The 18539-nt window shown below is 68.6% G+C and overlaps 1 protein-coding gene across 1 annotated transcript in view; it reads left to right on the top strand.

Moving 5' to 3' along the window:
- The window catches only part of HUWE1 (HECT, UBA and WWE domain containing E3 ubiquitin protein ligase 1), a 171949-nt gene that overhangs the window by 22871 nt on the left and 130539 nt on the right, over positions 1 to 18539 (top strand). The window contains 29 exon segments of the mRNA XM_050927167.1: positions 85 to 153; positions 538 to 637; positions 822 to 922; positions 1149 to 1299; positions 4466 to 4593; positions 4994 to 5134; positions 5212 to 5323; positions 5941 to 6102; positions 6175 to 6276; positions 6553 to 6633; positions 7811 to 7917; positions 8630 to 8807; positions 9296 to 9363; positions 9365 to 9388; positions 9963 to 10174; positions 11319 to 11376; positions 11908 to 12084; positions 12581 to 12826; positions 12917 to 13050; positions 13439 to 13539; positions 13764 to 13958; positions 14261 to 14477; positions 15038 to 15160; positions 15388 to 15622; positions 16041 to 16271; positions 16676 to 16798; positions 16920 to 17015; positions 17200 to 17469; positions 17601 to 17753. Coding sequence (XP_050783124.1) covers positions 85 to 153; positions 538 to 637; positions 822 to 922; positions 1149 to 1299; positions 4466 to 4593; positions 4994 to 5134; positions 5212 to 5323; positions 5941 to 6102; positions 6175 to 6276; positions 6553 to 6633; positions 7811 to 7917; positions 8630 to 8807; positions 9296 to 9363; positions 9365 to 9388; positions 9963 to 10174; positions 11319 to 11376; positions 11908 to 12084; positions 12581 to 12826; positions 12917 to 13050; positions 13439 to 13539; positions 13764 to 13958; positions 14261 to 14477; positions 15038 to 15160; positions 15388 to 15622; positions 16041 to 16271; positions 16676 to 16798; positions 16920 to 17015; positions 17200 to 17469; positions 17601 to 17753 — 4095 coding nt within the window.

Genomic DNA, 18539 nt, shown 5'->3' on the forward strand with positions numbered 1-18539 from the left:
GGCTTTGGGCCTGGGGGTGGGAAGGGGGGTACATGGGTGTGAAGCTGCCTGGTGCTGAGCGCCTCCTCTGGTCTCCTCCTGCAGATTTCAGAAAGTCCCTCCGAGATCATGGAATCCCTCACCAAGATGTACAACATCCCCAAGGACAAGCAGGTCAGTGCCGGGGCATTGCCGGGGGTGCTGGGAGCCCGGGACTCCTCGTCCTGGGGCCAGAACCCGGGGTCAGAGGAGGGGTCCTAGGGGGCAGGACTGCTGGTGCTATCCCCTGCTCTGGGAGGGGAGTGGGGTCTAATGGGTGGGGGTTGGGAGCCAGGACTCCTGGGTTCTATCCTCAGCTTGAATTGACTCTGGGAGAGAGCCTGTGTGCCTCTCTGCCTCAGCTTCCCCCTTGCCCCCCATCTATTGATTACAAGCTACTTGGGGGCAGCCTCTTGCCTTGGGGGTGGGAGGGAGCTGTGCAGTGCCAGGAAGGGTGGGGCACAGTTGTGGGCTGTACTGTAATCCCCCCAATACTCTGTGTCCCCTGCCCCACTCCAGATGCTGCTCTTCACACACATCCGCCTGGCGCATGGCTTCTCCAACCACAGAAAGCGGCTGCAGGCTGTCCAGGCCCGGCTGCATGCCATCTCCATACTAGGTAAGTGGGCCTCTGACCGCCCTGCAGGGCAGAGCCTGGCACCTCTAGCACCCGCTGGTGGCTGGCGCCTGCGTGGCCTGGCGCTGCCGCCCAGTGGCCCTGCTCGAGCTGAGGCAGCTGCCTCTGGCTTGGGCCCCCGGTGGCTGCAGCACCCGGCCTGACGCGCTACCCTCTGTGCCCACAGTGTACTCCAACGCCCTGCAGGAGTCAGCCAGCAGCATCCTGTACAACGGGCTGATAGAGGAGCTGGTGGACGTGCTGCAGATAACGGACAAACAGCTCATGGTGGGTGTCACCGGGGGGGTGGGGCCGAGATGGCTGGTAACCCCATGGAGTCGGGGTACCGGGGCTCTCGGGGTGCCTGTGCTTGTCGGCCGCACTCGCATGGGAGGGGAACCCAACCAACCGCTGATGTAGGGCAGCCTTAGCGGCTGTGCCTCAGTTTCCCCCCGGGGTGCTGGGAAGCCAGGGCTGGGCTTGGCGTCTCACGCCCCTCGTCACCTCCATGCAGGACATCAAGGCAGCCTCCTTGAGAACCCTCACCTCCATCGTGCACTTGGAGCGGACCCCGAAACTCAGCAGCATCATCGACTGCACGGGAACTGCCTCCTACCACGGCTTCCTGCCGGTCCTGGTGCGCAACTGCATTCAGGCCATGATCGGTGAGCGGGGGCGGCTGGTGGGAGTGGGGCTGGGGCCGGGGCTGGGCGAAGCGGGGCCAGGCTGGGGGGGGGTGGGGAGCGGCTGGTGGGAGTGGGGCTGGGGCTGGGGCCGGGGCCGGGCGAAGCGGGGCCAGGCTGGGGGGGGGTGGAGAGCGGCTGGTGGGAGTGGGGCTGGGGCCGGGGCCGGGCGAAGCGGGGCCAGGCTGGGGGGGGTGGGGAGCGGCTGGTGGGAGTGGGGCTGGGGCTGGGGCCGGGCGAAGCGGGGCCAGGCTGGGGGGGGGTGGGGAGCGGCTGGTGGGAGTGGGGCTGGGGCCGGGCCGGGCGAAGCGGGGCCAGGCTGGGGGGGGGTGGGGAGCGGCTGGTGGGAGTGGGGCTGGGGCCGGGGGGGCCGGGGCCGGGCGAAGCAGGGCCAGACTGGTGGGGGTGGGGAGCGGCTGGTGGGAGTGGGGCTGGGGCCGGGGCTGGGCGAAGCGGGGCCAGGCTGGGGGGGGGTGGGGAGCGGCTGGTGGGAGTGGGGCTGGGGCTGGGGCCGGGGCCGGGCGAAGCGGGGCCAGGCTGGGGGGGGGTGGAGAGCGGCTGGTGGGAGTGGGGCTGGGGCCGGGCGAAGCGGGGCCAGGCTGGGGGGGGTGGGGAGCGGCTGGTGGGAGTGGGGCTGGGGCCGGGGCCGGGCGAAGCGGGGCCAGGCTGGGGGGGGTGGGGAGCGGCTGGTGGGAGTGGGGCTGGTGTCGGGCTGGGCGAAGCGGGGCCAGGCTGGGGGGGGGTGGGGAGCGGCTGGTGGGAGTGGGGCTGGGGCCGGGGGGGCCGGGGCCGGGCGAAGCAGGGCCAGACTGGTGGGGGTGGGGAGCGGCTGGTGGGAGTGGGGCTGGGGCCGGGGCCGGGCGAAGCGGGGCCAGGCTGGGGGGGGTGGGGAGCGGCTGGTGGGAGTGGGGCTGGGGCTGGGGCCGGGGCCGGGCGAAGCGGGGCCAGGCTGGGGGGGGGTGGAGAGCGGCTGGTGGGAGTGGGGCTGGGGCCGGGCGAAGCGGGGCCAGGCTGGGGGGGGGTGGGGAGCGGCTGGTGGGAGTGGGGCTGGGGCCGGGGCTGGGTGAAGCGGGGCCAGGCTGGGGGGGGGGGGGGGAGCGGCTGGTGGGAGTGGGGCTGGGGCCGGGGCCGGGTGAAGCGGGGCCAGGCTGGGGGGGGTGGGGAGCGGCTGGTGGGAGTGGGGCTGGGGCTGGGGCCGGGTGAAGCGGGGCCAGGCTGGGGGGGGGTGGGGAGCGGCTGGTGGGAGTGGGGCTGGGGCCGGGGCCGGGCGAAGCGGGGCCAGGCTGGGGGGGGGGGGGAGCGGCTGGTGGGAGTGGGGCTGGGGCCGAGGCCGGGTGAAGCGGGGCCAGGCTGGGGGGGGTGGGGAGCGGCTGGTGGGAGTGGGGCTGGGGCCGAGGCCGGGCGAAGCGGGGCCAGGCTGGGGGAGGGGGGGAGCGGCTGGTGGGAGTGGGGCTGGGGCCGGGGCCGGGCGAAGCGGGGCCAGGCTGGGGGGGGGGTGGGGAGCGGCTGGTGGGAGTGGGGCTGGGGCCGGGGCCGGGTGAAGCGGGGCCAGGCTGGGGGAGGGGGGGAGCGGCTGGTGGGAGTGGGGCTGGGGCCGGGGCCGGGTGAAGCGGGGCCAGGCTGGGGGGGGGTGGGGAGCGGCTGGTGGGAGTGGGGCTGGGGCCGGGGCCGGGCGAAGCGGGGCCAGGCTGGGGGAGGGGGGGAGCGGCTGGTGGGAGTGGGGCTGGGGCCGAGGCCGGGTGAAGCGGGGCCAGGCTGGGGGGGGTGGGGAGCGGCTGGTGGGAGTGGGGCTGGGGCCGAGGCCGGGCGAAGCGGGGCCAGGCTGGGGGAGGGGGGGAGCGGCTGGTGGGAGTGGGGCTGGGGCCGGGGCCGGGCGAAGCGGGGCCAGGCTGGGGGGGGGGTGGGGAGCGGCTGGTGGGAGTGGGGCTGGGGCCGGGGCCGGGTGAAGCGGGGCCAGGCTGGGGGAGGGGGGGAGCGGCTGGTGGGAGTGGGGCTGGGGCCGGGGCCGGGTGAAGCGGGGCCAGGCTGGGGGGGGTGGGGAGCGGCTGGTGGGAGTGGGGCTGGGGCCGGGGCCGGGCGAAGCGGGGCCAGGCTGGGGGAGGGGGGGAGCGGCTGGTGGGAGTGGGGCTGGGGCCGAGGCCGGGCGAAGCGGGGCCAGGCTGGGGGAGGGGGGGGAGCGGCTGGTGGGAGTGGGGCTGGGGCCGAGGCCGGGCGAAGCGGGGCCAGGCTGGGGGGGGTGGGGAGCGGCTGGTGGGAGTGGGGCTGGGGCCGGGGCCGGGCGAAGCGGGGCCAGGCTGGGGGGGGTGGGGAGCGGCTGGTGGGAGTGGGGCTGGGGCCGGGCCGGGTGAAGCGGGGCCAGGCTGGGGGGGGGTGGGGAGCGGCTGGTGGGAGTGGGGCTGGGGCCGGGGCCGGGCGAAGCGGGGCCAGGCTGGGGGGGGTGGGGAGCGGCTGGTGGGAGTGGGGCTGGGGCCGGGGCCGGGCGAAGCGGGGCCAGGCTGGGGGGGGTGGGGAGCGGCTGGTGGGAGTGGGGCTGGGGCCGAGGCCGGGCGAAGCGGGGCCAGGCTGGGGGAGGGGGGGAGCGGCTGGTGGGAGTGGGGCTGGGGCCGAGGCCGGGCGAAGCGGGGCCAGGCTGGGGGGGGTGGGGAGCGGCTGGTGGGAGTGGGGCTGGGGCCGGGGCCGGGCGAAGCGGGGCCAGGCTGGGGGGGGTGGGGAGCGGCTGGTGGGAGTGGGGCTGGGGCCGGGCCGGGTGAAGCGGGGCCAGGCTGGGGGGGGTGGGGAGCGGCTGGTGGGAGTGGGGCTGGGGCCGGGGCCGGGCGAAGCGGGGCCAGGCTGGGGGGGGTGGGGAGCGGCTGGTGGGAGTGGGGCTGGGGCCGGGGCCGGGCGAAGCGGGGCCAGGCTGGGGGGGGGGGTGGGGAGCGGCTGGTGGGAGTGGGGCTGGGGCCGGGGCCGGGCGAAGCGGGGCCAGGCTGGGGGGGGGTGGGGAGCGGCTGGTGGGAGTGGGGCTGGGGCCGGGCCGGGTGAAGCAGGGCCAGGCTGGGGCCAGGCGGGGCCAGGCTAGGGGTGGGGGAGCAGGGTCCGGCGGGGCTGGGAGCAGGGTCCGGGGCTGGGGGAGACCTGGGCGAAGGGCTGACCAGGATGTCCCTCGCAGACCCGACCATGGAGCCGTACCCTCACCAGTTTGCCACGGCCCTCTTCTCCTTCCTCTACCACCTGGCCAGCTACGACGCGGGCGGGGAAGCGCTGGTCTCCTGCGGCATGATGGAGGCCTTACTGAAGGTGACGTGGGGAGAGGCCTTTGTCCTCTACAGGGCGCCGGCTCTGATGGGGCTGGCTGGGGGGACAGGACATGGGACCTGTCCACTCCAGGAGGCCCCAGCTCCCATGTGGCCCAAGGGCAGAGAGCTGGCTGGCTCCCTTGGGGGGCTGGGCTGCGAAGGGCTTCTGCCCTCCCTGGACCTTGTCCCGGAGCCGGAACTGAAGACCCCCAGACGGGTCCTGGGTTCCCAGGTCACAGATTGCAAGGCCAGCTGGGACCAGTGGTGCTCTCGGCTGTCCCCTCATGCTGAGCAGACCGAACTAGGACGGGTTTCAAAGCCCTGTGAGGGTGAGGGGGGAGTGTGTGGCCCCGATCCTCGGCTTGCCCCGGAACCAGAGATCTCGCTGCTTCCCCCGCCAGGTGATCAAGTTCCTGGGGGATGAACAGGACCAGATCACCTTCGTGACCCGGGCAGTCCGCGTGGTGGATCTCATCACCAACCTGGACATGGCGGCCTTCCAGTCCCACAGCGGCCTCTCCATCTTCATCTACCGGCTAGAGGTAACCAGCCCCCCGCTGCCTGCACGCCCCCCCAGATCCCCCTGCCCGGCCCCACTAACGCCGTGCTCTCTCCCCAGCACGAGGTAGACCTGTGCCGCCGGGAGTGCCCCTTCGTCATAAAGCCAAAGATCCAGAGGCCACCCACCGCCCCCCTCCAGGAAGGGGAGGAGATGGAGACGGACATGGAAGGTAACTGGGAACGTGGCTGGGCTGTGCATTTCATCCCCATAACCCAGCAGTTCTGCCCTGTCTGCGGGCGGGGTCGGCACTGCGGCCGAAACCCCAGGGAGATGGGTGCTGGCCTGGGGTTGGCCAAGCTGCAGGTCTCCTTCATCTCCTGGGCAGGGGATGGGAGTGAAAGAGCTTCCCGCCCCTCTTTGCTTCCAGCCCCCCTGCTCTATCCGATAGCTCCCAGCCCCGCCACCCCCGCTCTAACCCACCAGCCCCCACTGCCCTCCCAGAGCTGGGGAGAGAACCCAGGAGTCCTGGCTCCCAGCCCCACCACCCCCACTCTAACCCACCAGTCCCCACTGCCCTTCCAGAGCTGGGGAGAGAACCCAGGAGTCCTGGCTCCCAGCCCTACCACCCCCACTCTAACCCACCAGTCCCCGCTGCCCTTCCAGAGCTGGGGAGAGAACCCAGGAGTCCTGGCTCCCAGCCCCCCTGCTCTAACCCGTAGTCCCAGGGATCTCAGCCCCAGAGAGGTGGTGGCTCCATGGGGCTGGAAGGGATCGGGCACCGGCACGGTGCCGGGGAATTCCGGGGTGTGTGGTTCCCGGCGTGTAATGTTCCGTGTCCCCCTGCAGTATCGGACGTGGCCATGGAGAGCAGCCCGGGTCCCTCGACCTCAGCGGAGCCCCGGCCGGAAGCGGCAGCTGTGGTGGTGGCGGAAGCGAGGATGCCAAGCGCCGTTGCCCCCAGCTGCAGCACCGGTGGCACGACTAGTGCCATTGTCGCCCCCCGGAGCGGTGGGTTGGGCTGGCGCAGGTGGGGGGCAGTGAGCAGCGGCCCGGGTGCTGACCTTTTCCCCCTGTCTGCAGGCGTGCAGTGTATCCCGCAGCGAGCCGCCCTGCTCAAATCCATGCTCAACTTCCTAAAGAAAGCCATCCAGGACCCCGCCTTCTCGGATGGCATTCGCCACGGTGAGGGGGCGCCTGTGAGGGGTGGGTGGGCGCAGGTGGGATGGGGTGGGAGCAGGATCTGACCTGCCTATCTCCTCCTCTGCTCCCCTCCCCCACCAAGAGAACCCAGGAGTCCTGGCTCCCAGCCCCCTGCTCTAACCACTAGCCCCCACTCCCCTCCCAGAGCCAGGGAGAGAACCCAGGAGTCCTGGCCCCCAGGCCCCCCTCCTTTCTCTCTGTTATGAAAGGGAGCCCCCCTTCCCATTGCTGTCTCTCACGGCCCCTCTCCTCTTGCAGTGATGGATGGCTCCTTGCCTACCTCTCTGAAGCACGTCATCAGCAACGCGGAGTACTACGGCCCGTCTCTCTTCCTGCTCGGTAAGTGACAGGACAGGGCCTGGGGCCCTGCTCCAGGGCGATGCCTTCCCGAGTCCCCCCTCCAGCTGCTCTTCAGGGGGAGGGCGACGCCACCCTGCGTCCACGAATCCGCCGCAGGGCCGGGGCTAGCGGACTGGCGTGATCCGGGGCTGGGGCGTGCTCAGGGGAGCCCAGAGATTATCTGAGTTCCTGCTGCAGCTGGTTCTGGTGCCCACAGTTCAAGGTGGACGAGGATAAGGGGGGAGGGGTTCAGAGACAAGCTGTGAGAAGGATTCACGGGTTGGAAAACCTGCCTGAGCGCGAGCGACACCGGGAGCTACCGAAGCAGCTGCGGGGTGACCTGATCGCCATCCCTGCCTGGGTGTAGTTATGGGCCGGCTCTGCAGTCCGGGCGGGGAGGATCAATTCTGATCCCCGGTCAAGTGGCGCCAGATTCTCGTTCGTGTCCAACTTCCCCTTCCAGCCAGCGGCTCTGGTTCAAGGAAACCAGCGTGACTCTAGGGGATGCTTCCCAGACCTGGGGTCGTTCTTGGTGCTCCCTTTGGGGGCTGGCACCGGGCAGCGACGGCTAGCTGGCCCGCTGGTGCCTTGGGCTCAGGTTCCCCAGCTGTTGAAACGAGGGAACGACCCCGCTGAAGTGAGCTCTGTGTTAGCCGGTATCCCCAGCGCAGCCTCACGATACCATCTCCAGACTGGCTCCCCTTATGCGGGGTGAGCCCTTGACCGGATGTAGTGGGACAGAGCGGGCGGCCAGCTGCTTGCACGAGTTAGGGTAGCGTGTGGAGTCAAACAGAAACTGGGGTGGCCTGACGTACAGCACCTGGCGCAGGGCGAGAGCTGGGTGCAGCTCACTAGTGTGTCCAACTCCCCGACCGCCAGATCCCTATAAGAGGATTCTCTGGAGCAGCCCAGGCTGTCTGATGGTCTGTCTCCACCCTCCCTGATGCTTCAGAGGAAAGGAATAAATAGCCCCATTGGCCATGAGGAGAGGGGAGGGAAATTCCTTCCTGACCCTCGAAGGACCCTGGCTGAAGCCCTGAAGCATGAGAGTGGGTGTTAGTCCTTTCAGTGGGCGCTCTCGCTGATCCCTGACTGGGAGGGTCCCAGCCAGGGGGCGTCTCCGAGAGGAGTGGGACAGCTGTCCCTCACCCCCCGTGCTCTCTCCTCTGTCTTGCAGCCACGGAAGTGGTGACGGTCTTCGTGTTCCAGGAGCCCTCCCTGCTCTCCTCGCTGCAGGACAACGGGCTGACAGACGTCATGCTACACGCCCTCCTCATCAAAGACGTGAGCCCCACGCCCGCGCCTGGCTGGCTGGATCCACTGGCGCGCGTCCCCTCTCCCAGCAGCTGTGGGTCCCTGCTGGGATCGAAGCTGCTTCAGTTGGGGCTGGGTTCCCGGCTGAGCAGGCCTCAGGTGTCCCCCTTGGCTGGAGACTGAACCACCCGCCTGGCGTGTGCTGAACAAGTCCCTGCTGTGGGGTCACTGTCTGGTCCCCCCTCACTGGCCCTCTCTTCTGGCTCCTGGTGGTTCTTGGGGGGGCGTGGGGGGGGAAGCTGACCCCCCTGTCCCCGTGGCTGACTCGGCTCTTGGGAGGGTGTGGGGGAGGGAGCTGACCCCCCACCCCCGTGGCTGACTCGGCTCTTGGGAGGGCGTGGAGGGGGGGAGCTGACCCCCCCGCCCCCGTGGCTGACTCGGCTCTTGGGAGGGCGTGGAGGGGGGGAGCTGACCCCCCCGTCCCCGTGGCTGACTCGGCTCTTGGGAGGGCGTGGGGGGGGGAGCTGACCCCCCCGTCCCCGTGGGTGACTCGGCTCTTGGGAGGGCGTGGGGGGGGAGCTGACCCCCCCCCGTCCCCGTGGCTGACTTGGCTCTTGGGAGGGCGTGGGGGGGGAGCTGACCCCCCCGTCCCCGTGGCTGACTCGGCTCTTGGGAGGGTGTGTTGGGGGGGAGCTGACCCCCCCGTCCCCGTGGCTGACTTGGCTCTCCCCCCCTCGGGCAGGTCCCGGCCACGCGGGAAGTCCTGGGCTCTCTCCCCAACGTGTTCAGCGCCCTGTGTCTGAATGCCCGCGGCCTCCAGTCCTTCGTGCAGTGCCAGCCCTTCGAGCGGCTGTTCAAGGTGCTGCTGTCGCCGGATTACCTGCCCGCCATGCGGCGCCGGCGCAGCTCCGACCCGCTGGGTGAGTGCCAGGGGACAGATTGGCCACAGGGGGGCGCTCACCAGCCCTCCCTAGGCTCCTACGCCTGGCAGCCTCCTGACAATGGGCATCAGATGCTTTTCTGGGGGAAGGGACTTGCCCAAGATCTCACAGCTAGAGAACCCAGGAGTCCTGGCTCCCAGCCCCCCTAACTACTAAGCCCCACTCCCCTCCCAGAGCCAGGGAGAGAACCCAGGAGTCCTGGCTCCCAGCTCCCCTGCTCTAACCACCAGACCCCACTCCCCTCCCAGAGCCAGGGAGAGAACCCAGGAGTCCTGGCTCCCAGCTCACCTGCTCTAACCACCAGACCCCACTCCCCTCCCAGAGCCAGGGAGAGAACCCAGGAGTCCTGGCTTACCGCCCCACAGCTGTGGCCAGACCTGACAGGCTGCACTGCCCCAAGGGGGCGCCCCAGCCCGTGTGGGAGGCTGGCAGCTCTGGTCGCGCGCTGAGCCTGCTCTGCCCTGCAGGGGACACGGCCTCTAACCTGGGCAGCGCCGTGGACGAGCTGATGAGGCACCAGCCCACACTCAAGACAGGACGCCACCACCGCCATCATCAAGGTAGGGGGGAGAGGGCCGGCGGCCGGATCTGCCCCCACCTGGGTCCCCCAGGCCCTGGACTCGCCTGGCCTGCGGGATGAGGGGTGTGGCATTGCCATCCTGCAGCGCTGGTTGTCATGGGTCCTTAGTGCATGGCTCTGACCCCACCAGCCCCCTCCGGCCCCGCCCCGGGCTCTGGCCACCATGAGGAGCCATTTGGCTAGTGTCACCTGGCTTGAAATCCTCATAAGCCCCTTCGCTCCTCCACCCCCCATCCCTCCAAACGCCCCCTCCTGGCCTTTCTCCCCCACCTCCCCTGCTACTTCCCCAAGCGCTTCCGTACGTGTGGCCCAGGTCAGTCAATCCCTTGGGATTCCATCTGTCTCTGGGTCTCCCCCACCTCCTTGTCTGTCTGTCTGTCCGACTTCACCCTGGGGTCGTCAGCCCATGGGAACGGGGCCTCTCATGGCGTCTGTCCCTCCCCACTGCCCGAATCCCCCCAGCATCGGGCACTGAGCAGCTGGGCTCCTCCCCGGCGGTCCCAGGACTCGGCCTGGCCGTCCCGGCTCACTGCACTGTCTCCTGCCCACCGCAGCTGCTGGAGGAGATCTGCAACCTGGGCCGGGACCCCAAGTACATCTGCCAGAAGCCCTCCATCCAGAAGGCTGACGGCACAGCCACGGCCCCGCCGCCGCGCTCCACCCACGCGGCCGAGGAGGCCTCCAGCGAAGACGAGGAGGAGGAGGAGGTGCAGGCCATGCAGAGCTTCAATGCCACCCAGCAGAGTGAGGCGGAGCCCAGCCAGCAGTGAGTGCTGCCCCCCATGGCTAGGGGGCGCCAGGCTTCGCCCTCAGCCCCTTAGACACAAGGGAGCCCTTCGGCGCCTGGGCCGGTCCCGCGTCTTTCCTGAGCGTGTGTTGGGAAGGGGTTAACTGGTCTTCGCAGCTCGACTTGCGGTGAACCCAGGAGTCCTGGCTCCTAGCCCCACCCATCGTCTGATTCTCTAGACCCCACTCCCCTCCCAGAGCCGGGGTAGAACCCAGGAGTCCTGGTGCCCAGCTCCCCCCCCTTGGTCCGATTCCCTAGACCCCACTCCCCTCCCAGAGCCGGGGGTAGAACCCCAGGGGTCCTGGTGCCCAGCTCCCCCCGGAGCCGGGGGTAGAACCCAGGAGTCCTGGCTCCTAGCCCCACCCATGGTCTGATTCCCTAGACCCCACTCCCCTCCCAGAGCTGGGGGTAGAACCCAGGAGTCCTGGTGCCCAGCTCCCCCCCCCCCCCCATGGTCCGATTCCCTAGACCCCACCCCCCTCCCAGAGCCGGGGGTAGAACCCAGGAGTCTTGGTGCCCAACTCCCCCCCCTTGGTCCGATTCCCTAGACCCCACTCCGCTCCCAGAGCCGGGGGTAGAACCCAGGGGTCCTGGTGCCCAGCTCCCCCCCGAGCCGGGGGTAGAACCCAGGAGGCCTGGCTCTTAGCCCCACCCATCGTCCGATTCCCTAGACCCCACTCCCCTCCCAGAGCCGGGGGTAGAACCCAGGAGTCCTGGTGCCCAGCTTCCCCACCCCCCCGCTGTAACCTAACATGGTGAATTAGGCCCCAATGGCTCTGCTCCCAGAGCATGGCCAAGCTAGTCCCACTTGATGATTATGATGGGGTGGGGGAGGGTGTAGAGGGTGAAACTGAGGCACGGTGGGGGAAGATGGCTTCCCCTGGGAGGAGGCTATGACCGTCCCAGCCCCTTAGAGTGGCTTGGAAGCTGCTGTCCTGCCCAGAGAGAGGTGGGGGCAGAGCTGGTCCTGCCACGTTTCAGGCATGGCAATGCCCCGGCCGCTCATGGGGGGGCGTGTTGGAGCCAGACACCACGTGGGTGCTGGGGACTCTGGATCCCACCACTGCCCCTCAGCACCAGGCTGGGCGAGGCGCTAACTGGGGCACTTTCCTTCCTCTTCCAGGGTGGTTGGAACGGAGGAGCGAATCCCCATCCCCCTCATGGACTATATCCTCAACGTGGTGAGTTGGGTTGGGGGGATGTGGGGCCCCTCGCCGGCTGGCCCCCTGGGCATCGCTTTGCCCGCTGGGCGAGATCTCCCCTTCCCCACTGGCCTGTTACAGTGCCCGGGGCAGGCTCCCAAACCTGTAGGGCCTCCCACCCGCATGGCAAGTCTCGTGATGGGGCCAGCATGTACGCCACGCTCCAGGGAGCGGCTGAAGCGGCTGGGACAGGGGTGCGAAATCACGGTTCCTGTGCACGGGGCTAATCCTCCCCCCCACCCCTTGTCCATCTGTGCAAGGGACCTTTCCTCACCTTGGGGGCCCTCAAACCTCCAGTGCCCTTCGGTCCCCTCCTCTTCCTATTCACCTCTCGGCTGAGCCTGACGGAGTGGAGGAGGCGGGGACTGCACCCCAGGCTGACAGGGTGGGGAGATTGAGGGGGAGGCGGGGACTGCACCCCAGGCTGACGGGGCGGGGAGATCGGGGGCGGGGGGAGGGGTGGGGACGGTGACCATGCCCCAGGCTGACCGCCTCTTCCCCCCATCCCAGATGAAATTTGTGGAGTCCATCCTCAGCAATAACACCACGGACGACCACTGTCAGGAGTTCGTCAGCCAGAAGGGGCTGCTGCCCCTGGTCACCATCCTGGGCCTGCCCAACCTGCCCATTGACTTCCCCACCTCGGCCGCCTGCCAGGCCGTGGCGGGCGTCTGCAAATCCATCTTGGTGAGCGGGGGGCTGCCCTGGGCTGTTGGCTCTGGGACGGGGGAGACACAGCAGATGGGAATCGGTCTGCCCCCCATTTTGGAAATTGCTCTCCTGGGGCTCTGAGTACTTGGTACCCCAGATCCTTTCCAGCAGGGACGGGGTCCTGTGGAACTCCATGCCACGGAAACGAGGCTGAGCCCTTGAGGGGAATTCCACGTGGAGGCCAGCACCCTGCGGGGGTTGGACAGGAATCGACATGGGACCACAGCCCTCCACGCTTCAAGGGTGCCGTGGGCACCCCGGCTCCCATGGTGCATCTGGTTCAGCAGAATCAGAGTTTGCCCTCGGGGGGGCAGAGGGCAGCTGGCAGCAACTCGTGGCACCTTGCTTCTCCCACCCCAGCTAGCTGGAGTCGGCCACATCCTCGGGCAGGAATGAGCCCAGCTCCCGACACGGGGGGGACCCTGGGGGGACTGTGTGTCAGGACGGACTCACCCCGCTCCCTCTGTTCCAGACGCTCTCCCACGAGCCCAAGGTGCTGCAGGAGGGGCTGCTGCAGCTCGACTCCATCCTCTCTTCTCTGGAGCCCCTGCACCGGCCCATTGAGGCGCCGGGCGGCTCCGTGTTGCTGCGGGAGCTGGCCTGCGCGGGCAACGTAGCAGACGCCACCCTTTCGGCCCAGGCCACGCCGCTGCTCCACGCGCTGACAGCCGCCCACGCCTACATCATGATGTTCGTCCACACCTGCCGGGTGGGCCAGGTGAGCCAGCAGGTGGGTGGCTGGAGGTGGTGGTGCCCACCTGGGCCAGGCGGTGGGCTGAGTCTGCAACCAGAGTTCTGTCTCTTCCAGAGCGAGATCCGGGCCATCTCAGTGAACCAGTGGGGCTCCCACCTGGGCCTGAGCGTTCTCAGCAAGCTGAGTCAGCTGTACTGCTCCCTGGTGTGGGAGAGCACTGTTCTGCTGTCCCTCTGCACTCCCAACAGGTACGGGGGGGTCCGCCGCCCCCACACTGCTCCAGCCTGGCCGTAGGGCCTGGGGGGATGAGATGCCAACACACTCAGATGCTGCTTCTGGCCCACGGCCGCCCCAAAGCGTTTGGAGCAAAGGGGCAACTGCAGCTGTCGGGCTAGACGCTAGGGGGTGGGGGCTAACGGGGTCCTGGCTGGGGCTGGAGGTCTAATCCAGCTGTTGGGGGAGGTGCTGGGCTGGGTGGGCCCATGGGTCGGATCCGGGGGTGGGCAGGTGCCGGGTTGGGCAGCTCCCAGGTCAGGATGGGGGGGTGGGCGGGTACTGGGCCAGTTTGGGGAACAGGGAGGGGGCAGCAGGCCAGGTGGGCCCACAGGCCTGACGCCCCCTTGTCCCTATTCCCAGCTTGCCGACAGGCTGTGAGTTCGGCCAGGCCGACATGCAGAAGCTGGTGCCTAAGGAGGAGAAGGCGGCACCCAACGCCCCCCAGGGAGCCAAGAAAGCAGGTACGGACTCGGGGACAGAGTGCCGGCAGGGGGCTCGCTTCAGCTTCTCCACATGCAGGTTCCTGGGCCCTGGCTCTGGGAGGGCAGTGGGGCCTAGTGGTTAGAGTGGGGGCATGGGGAGAGCAGGGATCCTGGCATGAACTGCTGGGGCAAGGTTTGGGGGGCTGCTGGTTAGTCCAGAGCTCAAGCCCCACCCGGCACTAATTCTTTCCCTCCCCCGCCAGAAGGTGAAGCGGAGGCAGTCGCAGGGGGGAGTGTGGAGCCCCCGGCCCAGGGTCTACTGGAGGGGATCGGCCTGGACGGAGACACGCTGGCCCCCATGGAGACGGATGAGCCCAGCACTGCCGACGCCAAGGGCAAGGCCAAGATCACACCAGCCATGGCGGCCAGGATCAAGCAGATCAAACCCCTCCTGTCAGGTGAGTGATACAGATGGCACTGGGATGCCTGGGTTCTCTCTCCAGCTTGGGCAGGGGAGTGGGGTTTAGGAGTTAGAGCAGCAGGGCTGGAAGCCAGGACTCCTGGGTTCTCTCTCTGGCTCTGGGAGGGGAGTAGGGTTCAGTGGTTAGAGGAGGGGAGGGAGGTTGGGAGCCAGACTCCTGGGTTCTCTCCTCAGCGCTGGCTGGGAGGGACAGCAAATCCTCCATGCCAGGGGATTGCAGGGCCTTGGGTAATGCCCAGTGTTGGCTGCCCGCTCACTTCTGCCTCATGCCCCCCACAGCCTCGTCCCGGCTGGGCCGCGCTCTGGCCGAGCTGTTTGGGCTGCTGGTGAAGCTGTGCGTGGGCTCCCCCGTGCGCCAGAGACGGAGCCACCACGCTGCCAGCACCACCACCGCCCCCACGCCGGCCGCCCGGTCCACTGCCTCGGCCCTCACCAAGCTGCTGACCAAGGGGCTCTCCTGGCAGCCCCCGCCCTACACCCCCACGCCGCGCTTCCGGTGAGTGTGAAAAGCAGGTGGTTTTGTCTCCCCGCCCGCTGGGTGCAGGTCACAGGTTGCGGCTCCATCCAGCCTGGAGCCCCTCCCTCTTAGTTCAGTGTCCTTCAGGTATTCACTGGTGTCACCAGCAGGGAGAGGGGAAGTAGAGGCCTCTCTGGGGTGCAGGCGACAAGCCGGCTCTTGTGGACGTGAGGGGTGAGGCTGTGTCTGATGGCTGGGCATTACGCAAAATTACAGCCTGTTTCAGGAAGAATCTTACAACGTGTAGCATTACTGCACTCGTTTCGCTGGGACAATGATGTTCAGCGGATTATGACTTTTCAAATAGCCCCTCACAAATGTATAAAGTGGTGAAGATAATGGTGTAGACTGTCACAGGGGGGTGTGTTGGGGCTGGGCTCTGATCCCTTGGGGAGGGCATGGCTGTGGGGGCTGGATGGGAGACTGTTCTGGTCTGCCAGGTGGGAGGGGGGCTTGGGGGTTGGCCTAGGCCTTTCTGGAGCCTGGGGGTGTCATAGGCTCCCCAGCGCGGGGCTGACCTCTTTGCCCATCCCCCCCAGGCTGACATTCTTCATCTGCTCCGTGGGGTTCACGTCGCCCATGCTGTTCGACGAGCGCAAGTACCCCTACCACCTCATGCTGCAGAAATTCCTCTGCTCCGGTGGCCACAACGCCCTCTTCGAGTGAGTGCCCCGGGCAGCCCACCCGCCTGGCCCTGATGCCAGAGGCAGTGGGGCTAGTGGTTGGAGCAGAGGGCCTGAGTTCCCTCCTCTGGGGGAGTGGGGATGAGTGGTTACAGCAGCGGGGCTGGGAGCCAGGACTCTTGGGTTTTGCTCTCCTGAGTGTGGGGGGATCCCAGCCTGGGACAGGAGCAGAGGCCAGCAGACTGTTAACCTGCCCTTACCCACAGGACCTTCAACTGGGCCCTCTCCATGGGGGGCAAGGTCCCCGTGGCCGAGGGGCTGGAGCACCCGGACCTGCCGGATGGGACGGGGGAGTTCCTGGACGCCTGGCTCATGCTGGTGGAGAAGATGGTGAACCCCAGCACGGTGCTGGAGTCGCCCCACGCTCTGCCCGCCAAGCTGCCGGGTGGGCAGAACTACCCGCAGTTCAGCGCCCTGCGCTTCCTGGTGGTCACCCAGAAGGTGGGTGCTGAGGCCGGTTGGTACCGTCCGGTGCGACTGCCACAGCCAGGGCCAATGGCTCGCAGAGCGCGGAGACAGTGGGGTGTTCCGGCCCCGTCTCCCCCCTGGCCTATTGCTCAATCTGCAGCATGAGATGGTGCCAGGCCGTATGCCCCAGCTACTGGGGGTGGGCATAGGGGATCCTTGCTGCTGCTGATGGGGTGGGGCTTCCTGCCCCCCGCCCCCCACTGCCGTGGGGCCCTATCAGCCCAACCCAAGGATCTGGCAAGAGAGAGCATGTCAGGTCAGATGCTCTGCCTCTTCAGTGAGGGGATATGGGGGGATCCCACTTCTCCCACCAACAGTACTGGCTTGTGGGTGGGGGGGATCATTCCAGTGCTCCTACCAGCAGAGCTGCCACTAACTCCTCTGCTCCCAGGCGGCCTTCACCTGCATCAAGAGTCTGTGGCACCGCAAGCCCCTGAAAGTGTACGGGGGGCGCATGGCAGAGTCCATGCTGGCCATCCTGTGCCACATCCTGCGGGGCGAGCCCCTCATCCGCGAGCGCCTGGCCAAGGACAAGGAGGGGGCGCGTGGGGAGGAGGAGGCAGGGCAGGAGGAGGGCGGAGCCCGGCGGGAGCCCCAGGTCAACCAGCAGCAGCTGCAGCAGGTAGGAGGTGATGCCGGGGCTGGAAGCCTGAGTTCTCTCTTGGCTCAGGCTGGGGAGTGGTGGTTTGGGGTGAGGGGGCTGGAAGCCAGGACGCCTGGGTTCTCTCCTGGCTCGAGGAGGGGAGTGGTGGGTTGGGAGCCAGGACGCCTGGGTTCTCTCCTGGCTCGAGGAGGGGGGTGGTGGGTTGGGAGCCAGGACGCCTGGGTTCTCTCCTGGCTCGAGGAGGGGGGTGGTGGGTTGGGAGCCAGGACGCCTGGGTTCTCTCCTGGCTCGAGGAGGGGGGTGGTGGGTTGGGAGCCAGGACGCATGGGTTCTCTCCTGGCTCGAGGAGGGGGGTGGTGGGTTGGGAGCCAGGACGCCTGGGTTCTCTCCCTCTCTCGCTGAGGTTGGCCTCCCTCTCCCAGCTGATGGACATGGGTTTCACGCGGGAACACGCCATGGAGGCCCTGCTGAACACCAGCACCATGGAGCAGGCCACCGAGTACCTCCTGACCCACCCGCCGCCGCTCATGGGCGGGGTCGTACGGGTAAGCACCCCATGGCCCGGCCCCGGGTCCCCCCTGCCCGGCCCCTCTACCCCGCCCCCGCCCGCTCCCTCTAGGGCTGCCCGGTGCCCACCCCTCAACTGCCCCATGGCTTGTGCTGCAGGACCTGAGCATGTCGGAGGAGGACCAGATGATGCGAGCCATCGCCATGTCACTGGGCCAGGATATCCCCATGGAGCAGCGGGCTGAGTCCCCGGAGGTAAGGGCTGGGATAGCAGGATTGGGGGGCGCTGCGGATACAGTGTAGGGGACCTGGCAGTGCTGTGGGCGGGGGTAGATCCGGTGATGGGGATCTGGCTGCGGCAGGTGGGGGATCCAGTGGCGGGTGGGGGGGATCTGCCGGCCGGGCAGATCTCACCCCGTGCCCCCCACGCCTGGTGCAGGAGGCAGCCTGCCGGAAGGAGGAAGAGGAGCGCAAGGCGCGGGAGAAGCAGGAGGAGGAGGAGGCCAAGTGCCTGGAGAAGTTCGAGGACGCGCAGCCACTGGACCCGGCCGAGCTGCACGGCTTCACGGACGCCATGTTGCCTGGCTGCTCCCAGCTGCTGGACGAGCTGCCGGACACTGTGTACCGCGTCTGCGACCTCATCATGACGGCCATCAAGCGCAACGGCGCCCCCTACCGCGACACCATCCTCAAGCAAGTGGTCAAGCAGGTGAGCACTCCGGGCAGACTGCAGGCAGCTGTCCCAGGCCTGGCACCCATGGGTGGGGTGTGGGGCACCCAGGGGACCATGGGGCCTGGGCCCCAGCGACTGACGCTTGCCCGTCTCCCCTCCCTGCCCAGGTGTGGGAAGCGGCCGACGTGCTCATCAAGGCAGCCCTGCCCCTCACCACCAGCGACACCAAGACAGTCTCGGAGTGGATCAGCCAGATGGCCACACTGCCCCAGGCTGCCAACCTGGCCACCCGCATTCTGCTGCTCACCCTGCTCTTCGAGGTGAGGCGGCCAGGCCGGGGGAGAACCCAGGAGTCCTGGCTCCCAGCCTCTCCCTGCTCTAACCACTAGACCCCACTGCCCTCCCAGAGCCAGGGAGAGAACCCAGGAGTCCGGGCTCCCAGCCGCTCCCTGCTCTGACCACTAGACCCCACTGCCCTCCTAGAGCCGGGGAGAGAACCCAGGAGTCCGGGCTCCCAGCCTCTCCCTGCTCTGACCACTAGACCCCACTGCCCTCCCAGAGCCGGGGAGAGAACCCAGGAGTCCGGGCTCCCAGCCTCTCCCTGCTCTGACCACTAGACCCCACTGCCCTCCCAGAGCCAGGGAGAGAACCCAGGAGTCCTGGCTCCCAGCCCCCCCTTTCCTACATGCCTGACTCCCGAGTAGGGGAGGTTTCTCCACTCATCCAGGGCTGGCCCCGTGGCCTCCAGCCACCTCAGAATGAGCCCCTGGGCTCTGGTCCTCCGGCTCTGCCCAGCAGGCCCCACTGACCCCGGCTCCCTCTGCACTGCCAGCCTGGCTGGTGAATCACCCGCTGCGCAGGAAGCCTGTGGAGTAGCACAGCCCGGCGCCAACTGCCCTCTTTCTGGGGCCTGGTGTCCGGGGGCTGGTTTGTCGTCGCTTCGGGGTCAGCTCGGCCAGTCCTGTGCAGCTGGGGAACACGCCTCAGTGCCTGCGGTGCAAAATATCGGGGAAACTGAGGCACTCTTGGGCTTCCTAAATTGAGCACAGACCATTCAAAGTGGGGCTTGTCCCCTCCAGCAGGGGGTGATGCTGTCCTGGGGGGCG

The sequence above is a fragment of the Gopherus flavomarginatus genome, chromosome 18, assembly GCF_025201925.1.
Source record: "Gopherus flavomarginatus isolate rGopFla2 chromosome 18, rGopFla2.mat.asm, whole genome shotgun sequence".
NCBI classification, from domain to species: Eukaryota; Metazoa; Chordata; order Testudines; family Testudinidae; genus Gopherus; species Gopherus flavomarginatus.